At 47.7% G+C, this 12,073-nt stretch overlaps 1 protein-coding gene across 2 annotated transcripts in view; it reads right to left on the reverse strand.

Annotated features, from left to right (window-relative positions):
• The window catches only part of HCN4 (hyperpolarization activated cyclic nucleotide gated potassium channel 4), a 104,110-nt gene that overhangs the window by 30,188 nt on the left and 61,849 nt on the right, over nt 1-12,073 (reverse strand). For both annotated transcript variants that reach the window (XM_035899492.1, XM_035899491.1), the window contains exons 3-4: nt 9,545-9,706; nt 709-927 (exon numbers count right to left, since the gene is read on the reverse strand). In XM_035899492.1, coding sequence (XP_035755385.1) covers nt 709-927; nt 9,545-9,706 — 381 coding nt within the window. The remainder of the gene's footprint in view (nt 1-708; nt 928-9,544; nt 9,707-12,073) is intronic.

Raw genomic sequence — 12,073 nt, forward strand, 5'->3', positions numbered from 1 at the left:
ATTGTACAGATAGCAATATACTGAAGTTGTGGAGAGAGGGAAGGAATCGATGCAGCTCCATGAGTTATCAGCTGAATCACAGTGACCGACCCTGTTTGCCCCTTACCACCTTACAAATTCACAGCATCACCTTACACCCACCACCACCAGTTACTGCCACTGCAGTGGTAACCTGATCAGTTGTGACATTTCTGTCTGTGCCCTACATTATGCAATTCAACTGTGCAATTAATTCGATAGCTACCTAGGGAACCTGTTCAGTGCTCCTGAGCTTTGATCTGTGCTTTGGGGTTTGTTACCTAGTTTCACCCATAAGCACTTCACCCAAGTACTTTTAAAGAAAGTACTTGCTAAACAAAAGCTGCACATTCTGGAACATTCACTTGGGATTTGAAACAAGATCTTGGAAAGGAAAAAGTGACTTACAATTTTAGATACTAGTGACATTGATAATGTTGATCTAAAAAGACAGTCAGAGACAACAAGAATCACCCACTTCCCCTACTATTATTCATCTGATCTTGCATCTATTCCTCCCGAGGGTCTCTCTGAGTGAACAGATGGGTATGAATTACCAACAAACTGCCATGGTGACAAAGACACCGTACCTCTGGCCTCTCACATGGGTAACTGACAGCCCCGGCTTCCTCCAGACAGCGCATAAAACCACCCCTGGGTGACATAAGGGTTGCAAAGTCCAGTCCTTACCTTCTCCTGGTACTGACGCCGTGAGGAGTCCAGAGACTGGATTAGGGCTGTGGCATGGCCGATGAACATGGCATAGCAGGTGGCACCGACAATCATGCTCAGCATAGTGAGCCACACATCTGACATGCCCACGGGCGCCTGCTGCCCATACCCAATGCAGAGCATGTGACTCATTGCCTTGAACAGCGCATAGGAATACTGCTTCCCCCAGGAGTCATTCTAAAGAGACAGATAGACAGACAAAGCTTTAGCAGTGGGACAAGACATTCTCTGAGATGAACACATTTCAGAAAAGGATACCTAACATTAGACCCAAAAGTCCATGTTCGAAGCACCTCTATATGTTAAACAAGCAGTTTAATTCTTTGATGGCTTGGAAGTGCTGGGCACACTTGATTTAAAAAAAAAGAAAACCAAGCCCAAATTTAGTCATTTGACATTAACTGACTTTGGCCAGGGATTTTACAGATTCCATGTACTCTTTCCAGCAAAACTTTCCAGAAAGGAAGCCAGACAATCTGACACACTGGTAACCTGGGATAAACTGAGATGATGCATTGGGATATGTTCAAAATGACCCATGGGTGGGAGAAGGAACTCAAGCAAATGATTACTCCACTGGGAAATGGACTTTGACAGAGAACTGGTGAAAGAGAGCCTGAGCAAGGTTGCCAGCAGCAAGATCTCAGAGTGGGGAAAATCACTCCCCAGCAATTTAGGAAATGGTCAGGATCTCTGGTCATTACCTGAAGAGATGGGAAGGGCAGAAAATTAGGATGATAATGTTCAGATCGCAAGTTCTTCTCAGTGTGATACAGGGCTTTTCTCAGGGAGCTGAGAAAACTACAAATGGTCTCATTTGAGAGATGCAATAAATCACCATGAGAAGCCAGCTGAAGTCAATGGCTTTTTTCAGACTCCCTGTGCTCTCCCACTGTAACTAACAGAAGACACACCTCAACAATTACATCATGGGATCGGGAGGAAAAACGGCATAGGTTTCATGATTATTCTGATTAGCCTGAGTTCATGGAACAGCTCAAGGTACATTTACCATCCTATGGGTATTATACGCTAGCAAGTCTTGCCACAAAACCTTGTAAAGTAAATGCACTGTCATCACACAGTGCTATTACAAGGTATGTAAAAAAAATACCTCTGCTACAGTGACATTCATCGCAGCACATAATCTGTACATTCATCAGTCTTCTTTCCATTCCTAGGAAGGTGTTAACATTATGAATATAGCTTTGCAGGTACATATACCATGGCAACTTAGAAGGTCATTGTACAGAAGGCCTGGTTTGTGGCTTGTCAAATAGACAAGCAATACTTTTGTGATCTCCATTCAGAGAGATGCGGCAGTCTCGGCACCAGTGACCAGTAATGCTGGGAGCTCTGGAGTTTACTGGTTGCCTCCTTGGAGGGATCTAATCACTGCCAGGTGGATGGCTGATGACCTCTCTGCAAACAGCTCTCTGAGTGTCACTAATGTTGATGGAAATTTCTCAGTAAGGTTACAAGTAGTAAACAGAAGCAAAGCATACCGTTGCTGTTTGTGAGCTGTGGCAAAGAGCTGGGACCTCTGGAGAGTGTTAATGCTTGGTTAGGAGGTAAGCACATGGACAAAGACAGGGGATAGCATTACCCTGGCCATATTCAGTTACATTATGCAAGACAGGCCTGATTCACACTGCAACAAGAAGGGCAAAGCAACAGAAGTGGCAGCGAAGCAGACACAGAAGCAGCAGCACATTCATAGCCCCAGAAGAGACTGGTCCCTGCTGGTGCCAGCCTGTCTGGGCTCACCTCCCTAACAAAGCAGGGAACTGTTCACCTCCTGCACTGGAAAAAACTAACCTTGAGTCAACAGAGAGAGACAAGAGACAATGTGGCCATTGGTGTCTCTACTCCTGGCTGTGCAGTTGGCTTGCCAGTGTGTGAGGAGCCGCAACCCAAAGGGGAGCCAGCTACAGATGAAGGCAAAGAGCATTTGCACTCTGCTGCCTGTACAGAGTAGCACGAAAGATCTGAGAACAGGGGCTGCCTGAGGCTTAAGTACCAAAGGAGTGAATCTGCTTGCTCCTTTCCCTCACCCATGTCTCCTAGAGTCCTAGCCAAAGGGTGTGTGTGTGTGTGTGTATGTATTTTTCTACCACCCAGGTTTTGTGTCATTTTGCAGACCCACTTCTGATCTGTGAAGGCATCAAGAATCTCACACACCTTAGGCAGGCATCCCTGCATCTTCACTGTTAACATTTCCAGGAGCCATAGTCCCTTTCCCCCAGCCCTGTAGTACTAGCAGTCAAAAAGCCGTGGCCCATGCCCTTACAGAATGGCAAATGCTGTCAACTCTATGGCTTTAGCCCATCTATTGTCCATTCTTCAGCAGGGAAGTCGTCATCCTGAGACAGCACCAGTCACACTTGACCAAACTTTGCTTAAAATGATGCATCACCTGTAAAAGTGGGCAGCGCATTCACAGCTTTACTGGGCAGAGGTGGTAGTGTAGGTGTCCTGCCCCATCCCTTCCTTGTTAAATTAGTTCCTTTCCCATGCAGGCATTTCTCACTGGACATTGCAGAAATGCTGTTGCCTTCTGAGTTTGGTGTGGCAGTAGTTTAACAGGGCCGCACATCTCCACAACAGAATTGAGAGCAGGGAGAAAAGAAATGCCGAGCTGAAATTCCAAAGGGAATTTGGGATGACAGAATAAGAATAGCTGAGCTGGAATTTGATATATCAGGAAACTGGCTGCCAGGGTCTTTAATGGCCACAAATGATCAGAGCCTAAGAGGAACATCTGGGTATCAGGCAGGTTTAAGTTTTAAAAGCCATTCTTCCAGCAACTTGCTGCTCAGGAGTGCTGTTTACGAGGAAGCTTGCCAGTGTTTTGTAGGAATTACTCATCCAAAACTACAACATCCAACATCACTGAGCCCCTGTAGCCTGCAGAAACACTTCTGGCTCCCTAGGAACTCTACACTTACAAGTCACAACCCCGGTTTCCATCAGCAGCATGGCTCCCTGTGAGGACAGCCTGCTTCGTGCCAGACTGAGGAGATCACTGAGTAATGACAGACTGAGGGGCGAGAGCTGGAGGAAAACATGGAGTGTTTAAAAAACAATCCTGAGCAATGCAGTCTGCTAGGAGAAGAGACCAAGGACTGCTGAAAGAGAGGCACTTCCATGAAGGGGAAACCTTTCAGAGCAATTACTGTTAGGGCACAACTTCTGAGCTCTTTGAGCATCTGTAGAGAGCACTGGATCCTCATGGCACAGTCTATGTGATGGCTCTTTGCTTATAGGTCTTAGTATACTATCTTTAGTTTTTAGGCCTGCTCTACACTCTTTTGTTTTCCACAGAATAAGCAGGCAGGTCAAGAAGGCAGTACTTTTAAGCCAGACTAGTAGTAGTAGTTCCAAATGAAGTGTGGACACAAGTTTACTAGCATCGCAGTGCCTTATACTGATACAGCTTGTTTCTGTAAGAGACATACCCCTATACTCAATACACCACTATGCCAGTCCCCATGGTGGGAGGGTTGTACTACTTCAAATATACCAGAGTGGCTAAAATGACTCATTAGGGTAGGTAAATGAGGCCTTAAACTGCAGAAAGAAAATGACTCCTCATTAACCAAATCTCAAAGCACACTAAAATGGAGCTACAGATCTGTGCTTGAACATAGTCAAGAGGGATGTTATCTCAGACACATGCCAGGCACTAAGAGCATTTGCAAAAGGGAGTTAAAATTACTTTGAAGCGCTTTCTCAGCCTAGCTTGTTTTTAACATCCACACTGGCAGTACTATAAGGGTTTCTCTGGGATTAGTGTCTGGACCGCAACGCCTCTGCTCAGATCCACCCTTCAATACTTGGGAGACATGTTCCTGGAACTCTTCAAAGACAGCATTGGGTTCTGCAGTACCTTACAGAAGCACCTAAAGAAAGAGTATGGTGTCTTATAGGATGTTCTGGGTCTGATGTACATGTGAGTGTACCCGATTGAACCCTCACTGGAGAAGACTAGAGAGAGAGAAGTAAAGACAGAGAGAAGTACTGACAAATTCTTGGGGTAGGGTATGTCCCTGTGGGCCCAGTGTTACGCCTGACTTACACCACTAACATTTTGCAGTATTACAGAGCTGTCTGTAATGAAAGGGGATATTTTGATCTGGTGAACTCCCACATTTGCCTCAGCAGTGATCTTATCTGGCCACAGAGCTGTCACTTGGGGTTTATTTCTGCACACCACATATGTCGAGCTGTAAAATAAGGCCTCTGAACATCACTGCCCTCCCCTGGACAACACTGTAACTTCTGGGCCCGGAAAACAAACCTTCAGATCCAATTTAGAGGAAGGGAACAGTGGGAGGAGAAATGCAGATGATACAGGTCAAACTTCACATCGGACAGAACCTGCCTGGTCTTGGCTTATTTCCAAGGAGAGCTTTGCATGGCCTTCACCTAACAGAAGAGATTTTCTCAGGAGTCTGAGTGCACCAGTCTTAATTGCCCCAGTCGGTCTTGCCTGGGACCCCCACCCATGCACCCACTGTTCCTGGAGCTCCATTTCAGTACAGGCCTGGGCACCCAGACCTTACCTGAGCTAGCTGTACCTCTGCTCAGCCCTGGGTCCCAAACATATGCTTTAGCCTTGTTTCCAGCCTTGTCTCTGACCCCTTCTCTTGCTGCTCCTAGTCCAGTATTCCCCGGGTAGGCTCTGGACATGACTCTCACCCTGCCTTCACTGGAATGGTCAATGGACCCTGTTATCACCAATTCTGCTCTGCCCGCCCCATTTTGCACTGGTAGGACCATGCCCTAACTGCCGAGGGCAGTGGCCTGTGTGGTTGCCACCCTTGGCTTCTGGCTCACATCCCACTGTGGAGCAGCCCTACTCTTGCTGCTTTCTGGCAGATTTTATGAAACACGATAATCTACTACACAGTTTCATATGCCTGCTGAGTGAGGGTAGGAGAGATCTGCTGGACCAGAGGCTCGGAGGGAGTTAGGAATCACACAGGAGATCTACACAGGGTTGCTCTGACTTCCACAACACATGCTGCATCCCTTTCTCTTCCTCCTTTCTATCAGCAACACTAGAAGAATGTATTGCGGGGTTGCGAGGGGGGGAGGGGGTTAAGCTCAAAAGAAAAGCTACTCTCCTTCTTTTGATAGAAGGGAAGACAATTAGTATTTCCTATGCAAGGTCGCTGCATTTGACATGGGGATATTTGTCTTCCCTGCAGGGATTATCAGTTCAGCACAATACCAAAGGGAGTGAGCCACGTGTTTCCAGCAGCTTTCAGGTCTCAGCAGAGCTCAGATTTCTCTGATGAGGAGCTGCCAGGCAGGGTCTTGGGGAGATGCTGCTGCCCGCACACATGCCACTCTGCAGCTGACTCACCAGTGTTTCTCTTTTTAATAAAGTGCCCTGTAGGGAAGCTAATGCTGAAGCCCCTGAGATTGGGGCTCAGCAATTAATACTGAAAACATCCACCGCTGTCATATCAGAGCCAGTTCAGAAAGAAGTCATACAGAGACTCTCTCCTTCTACAGTTGTTAAAGAGGAAACATGGTACATGTAGAAAACACCAAGATGAACTGGACCCAGGAATTTATCAAGGCCCTGATACGATTTTGGCAACACCAGACCCTTCATAGATCACCTAGAAGAGGATTAAACCTTTATGAAGCAGATGGGAGGTGATTCTGTATTGGAATCAGAGCTGATCTTATGGACTGCCAAGTGGCTAGGTGGGAAACTCTGGAATGGTGGAAGAGCAGCACCAGCATACTCAAGGAGAAAGCTTCCAAAGCATTTGGCATCTCACTTTCAGCTCCACTTGGCTGTAGCAGCTTCAGAAGATTACTTTTTTTCTTCCAGCAGTTGCATCACAGCTTTTTGGCTTCTATGTGCAATCAGGGCAGTCGTGCACCAAGTATATTTATCTCCTCAAAGCTGTGACCAGGTCAGTACAGAATGTCCCAAAATCCAACCTACCGACTCTCTGTCACAGACAGATGCCGTCCCACCTCCCAACCGTGTCCATCACAGCTCTCAAACAGAGCCATTCTGGAAACTACTATCAAGATCTTGGCACCAAACTCTGAGAACAGCCCAGACCACCAGTTTGTTGTTGCTTCCTGACTCAGTGGCCTCTCTTATTACTTCACTATAGACTATATGTAAAATGTTGCACTAATCATGCCAGCCACATCCATCACTGTCCCAATGACACACATCTGGAACTCTTCTCAGGAGATTAGAGGACAGGCCCTTATTGTGAGGAGAAACTAACTGATTAGAAGAACTGATAGAAGAACTAATTATTCTCTTTGTTAAATGTTCTAAAACTAAGTTGTTTTGGGGCTGGCACATTCCTGTACAGCTTCTGGAATAGAAGCCACCTGAACTATAGGTGGGGCATCTAAACATCTCTCCAGTTCTTCATCCCATTTTCCTGAGGCTCCATTTCTGAGGCAGTCACTGAGTTTTTCACTTTTATTAAGTGGAAAAAGTGAAGGTTATTTAGCTGCAGAGAAGCGGAAAAAATCACACAAGGCAAGTTTAATTCCCAGCTTCACAGGCTCTCAAAGCTGGAAAGACAAATACTGCAGCATGAGTCCTTGCCTTGTAAAGCTCTGCTTTGGATAGAAACTTTCTACCCTACACCTCCTGGAGACTTTGCTGAGCTCTCCTGCCTGTGGGATGTGTCCTTCCCCCCTCTCCTCAGTCTTGCTGCTAGGAAAGGTGTCTAGGCTAAACCTTTTCTTCCTCTGTCCTGTCTCCTGCCACTTTTCAAGACCCTGTCCCTTCACAGTTACCTTAATGGTCACTTACAGGCTCTGATCATAGTTTGGCCCAGGTAACTCTTTTTCTAGATTATATAAATTCAGCTTTTTTTCTCCTCATCATCAGGCTTTCATCCCAATATGTTTGCAGCTCTTTGTTCCACTGGGTTACACAAGTGGTTTTCTGGCTTTACAGCCTCTTAGTGAAAAGTATCCAAGAGCCAATTTGCATTAGCTTGTGGCATGCATTTGTGCAACCTACTTAGTACAACCCCAGGTCTCTCAGATGTTTTAGACACCCACCATTACAGTATTTATTTATCCTCAGAAGCATTGCAGCTGGGAGAACTCTCTGAGCCTCCCATCTGACTTTCCTGGGATCACACTGAACGGAGTTGGGAACTGGACTCAGGTGTCTCACTTCCAGTCAGTGCTCCAGCCACGGGATTATCCTTCCTCTCACCATGTGTGACTGCCATTGCTATTTATTGCCTTCTGTAAAGGTTCTCCACGCACCAGTTACCAGTAGACCTGGTTGTTTTGACTCTTCAGGTCACTTTGCAACTTGTGTTGCAGGTCTCATCCACTGGCCTTTGAGCCAAGCACGCTACTCAGACTTGCAACTCTGCAACCCTAGCTTTTACCTCTTCCACCAGGGTCGGATGGGAGAAGCAAACAGAAGTTGTTCCCATCAGACAGCAGCCTCCACCCAAATGTTAGGATGAAGGAAACATGGTTCAAATCTGCTGCTCTGAAGCTGTCCTGCAAGGGCACCATGGCCCAGTCACTTCATCAGATGGGAATGATTTTTGTCTGCACCTCTGAGCTCTCCAGGATGAGAAGCTGTGTGTCCTTTTGAACCTGAATAGCACAAGCACAATGGAGCCCTGATCTCATTGCTCCTGTCATATAAAAAATAAAAAGGCAGGATAGGGGAGATAAGGCAGCTGTTGCATGGGTTGTTCTTCTGCTGTAGATAAATAAAGGGTTCTAGTCTCCAGAACTGTCAGTCTGGCACCTTTCAACAGCAGGAAGTGAATGATTATGGCAGACGGAAGAAATGAATAAATAAACACCAAACAGACGACTTTTTTATGGATGCTCACTCTTGTCAAGCATGGGTAACATGTGCCCACAGCTCCGCATGTGGGAGGCATGGGAAGTTGGCAGTTCTTTTATACATTTTACATTTGTTCTGTTCCGCCTGAGTGCCTGATTATTTTTTTTTTTTAAGGAGAAATTGGCTGGGAGAATCTGGAGGTTAAGAGCTGCAATAAGAGACAATTTTTTAAGCTTTGTCAGTTTTTGCTGCTTAATCAACTGGACATTGTCCCTTTGAATAAAAGATCCTGAATTCTCAGCGAGATGGTTGAAAGGTACCATGAACTCCCCGTGCATTTACCATATGCAAACAGCAGAGTAAGCAGCACAGCATGGGACGTTATTGGGAAGTCTGGCTACTGATCCCATGACGGGAGGCCGAACCGTGGCTTTGGCAGAGATTGTTTCAGCCCACTCCAATGGGATATTGTGCAGCTCCCCAGGGAGAAGGGGGGGTGATCACACCGACCCTTTTAAGAGGATATGGAGCAGAAGGCTTAACAGTTTCCTTGGGACCAATGGGAATTATGGCTCTAGGACCCTCTCTGCCTCCTGCCTTTGGCTCAGTTTGCCCAGATGCCAGCAGAAAACCGTTTCCATTCTTGCTCTTTGCTGTTTTCTGCCAGGAGGGGGAGCCTGGCTCCTGCCTTCTGCTGCAGGCAGCCCGCAGCAGGGTCCTCTGAGGCTGGCTCCTGCTCTGGAGCCTTGGGACTGTCTCGTTGCAGAGTCTGCCTCCAAGGAGCCTCCATGTCCACAGTGCCCTGGCTTTATAAGTGCCTGATGGATAGTGGATGAAGGCCCTAAAAGGAGGTGGGGGGAAATGGGAAGCTGGGCAATGCTATGTTAGTGCTGGGAGGTTGGTGCTGAAATGGTGATGTTGTCACCGAGGGCCTGAGTTTAGGGCTGTGGGGGTGCAAGCAGGGCAGGCACTTACCACCATGCGGTTGAGGGACACCCAACAATCATCGGGGAAGTCCTGAAGCATAGGCACAAGGAACTGGAGGCAGCCATCCCAGTGACACAGCAGCAGCATCATCCCGATCAGGTTCACAATCCGCACCACTGCACTGGCCAGATCGTAGGTCATATGGAAGATCTGCAGGGGCCAACAGGGAGCAGATTAGATGGCAGCTCCCCAGACAACCAACCCAACATAATTAGATGCAGTATCAGGGTCAAGAACCTTGCTAAAGTAACAGAAAAAGCTGCATCAGCTCAGCTCAGGTCAGTCACAGTATGCAAGCAGAACCAGCTGAAAAACAGATTAAAAACCAAAATACAAAATCATAATCATTCACCCCACTTGCCCTTTGATTTTGCCTTCTAATTTACATTAAAAGCTCCATAACTCATTTTATAAAATAAGCTGGTTGCAAAAATTTCCGGAACATCAGCCACTCCTCAGAAATAAACTCCATCATTACATCTTTTTAACTGCAGTGCCCTTCTTTGATTTCTGCTCTTACTGAATATGTGCTACACACTGACTCAGGGTGGAAGCTGTCTTTGTACTGGATGGCAGACGCAGTCTCTGCAAGTATCAAATAGAAGAAAGAATGGCCTCAAACTCAGCAGAGACTTCTAGAAGTGGATCCAATTCAACTATTTTCTTGTATTTCTTGTATTCTGCTGCTATATCACTTCCAGTCTTCGTGAAGGTGCGCAAGGAAAAGAGAAATGTGGCACAGAGGTAAGGCAGTTCTTAGCAAGGAAGCCCAGAAACGTGTAAACAGGCAATAGCAACCATACCTCTGCAGTCACTTCTCCAATGCAAAGGGAGTCTGTGGCTGTGTTGTCTGTAGTACTAGTCATAAGCAGGACACACTGAGAAATCCAGGTGCCCTATTACCAAAGCTGCATATGCAGGCAAGGATTACTTGATGGACACTATTTTTTCCCTGTGGGTGGTGTGTTGTGGAGACATTGGGGGTGCTTGGCTCTTTTATGCTCAGCTTTGTGATGACAGACACACAGGGCATGCCAGTGACTGCTATCCCGAGCTACATATCCACCCAGGTTTGGTTTTCCCTGCCTTGCACCATGCCACAGTGAGGAGAGACGGGCTCTGGAGAGCATGGCTGGCCCTGTGTGGCTTAGCACAGAGTGCACCTTCTTGCCTGTTTTGTCATTAGTACAGTTCATGAAGGGAGGAGACCTTTGAACTGTCACTGGGCAATGGTTTGGATCCAGTAAGGACTATATACTTAGTCCTCACCATGTGCTGGCTTTCACCTAAAGAAGCCTACTGCACCACCCTGAAAACAGAGACCCCGAACACATCTGGGATCCTCTCCCACATGCTGTTGTGTCACCATGGCAATCTGTGACAAAGCCGGGATGAATGGAGAACGGACAGCCATGCCCCAGCCCTGCCAACATGTCCTGCCCTATATCCTCATCTGGAGAAATGTTAATCACTGCTCCCTACACATGGTTTTACTGTTTCTGGTAGAGGAGGAATGAAATATTTGGACAGCTGTGTGTGAATGAAGCGGAGAGACTCACTGCTGCCAGCTGCCATAGCTGGGCCTTCTCAGGAGGCCTCCCCGTGGTTTGAAGGCACATACAGCCTGGCTGTTTTGCAGCCCAGTCTGCAATCTGGTGACACAATGTCCTAGCTGGATTTAATGGAAGGGAACACAAAGCAGAGGAATATGAGTAACAAAGACAATAACTGTGAATCAGATGAGACCGCATGTCCCAGCTCCATTCCTGCATTTCCAGCCTGACTTGTAGGATGGTACTCCCTTCCAGGGTATATTTCAGTCGCCTCTGTCCTAATCTGGCTACATCAGCTTGAAGCTCCCCACAGAGGTTTTTTACCTCACCCTGCAGGCCCTCCTGCTCTCTCAGACCTGGACTCCCCAACAGCCCTGCCACCGCCCGCCACTCTAGCCCACAGCCTCTCTGCTATGTCACCTGCAGAGTCCCCTCTGCAGCTCTGCTCTTCTACCTCAGCCCTGCCCTCCTGCTCCAGCCTTGAGTGGTCACACTTTCTGTTTTCTGACCTGCCACCCACACCTCTTGGTCCTGCACCAGGATCACAACAACCCCACGCAACGCTACAGGCGTGGGGATGAGTGGCTGGGAAGCTGCTTGGCAGAGAGGGATTTGGGGGTGTTGGTCAACAGGTGGCTGAATATGAGCCAGCAGTGTGCCCAGGTGGCCAAGAGGCCCAACGGCATCCTGGCTTGTATCAGGACTGGTGTGGCCAGCAGGAGCAGGGCAGTGACCGTGCCCCTGTCCTGGGCACTGGGGAGGCCGCCCCTCGAATGCTGGGTTCAGGGTTGGGCTCCTGACTCCCAGAAGGACATGGAGGGGCTGGAGCATGTCCAGAGAAGGGCAAGGAAGGTGGGGAGGGGTCTGGAGCCCCAGGCTGCGAGCGAGTGGCTGGGGGAGCTGGGGGTGCTGAGCCTGGAGAAGAGGAGGCTGAGGGGAGACCTTATTGCTCCCTACGACTGCC

The sequence above is a fragment of the Egretta garzetta genome, unplaced genomic scaffold (genome assembly GCF_000687185.1).
Source record: "Egretta garzetta isolate BGI_Z169 unplaced genomic scaffold, ASM68718v1 scaffold287, whole genome shotgun sequence".
Lineage (NCBI taxonomy): Eukaryota > Metazoa > Chordata > Aves > Pelecaniformes > Ardeidae > Egretta > Egretta garzetta.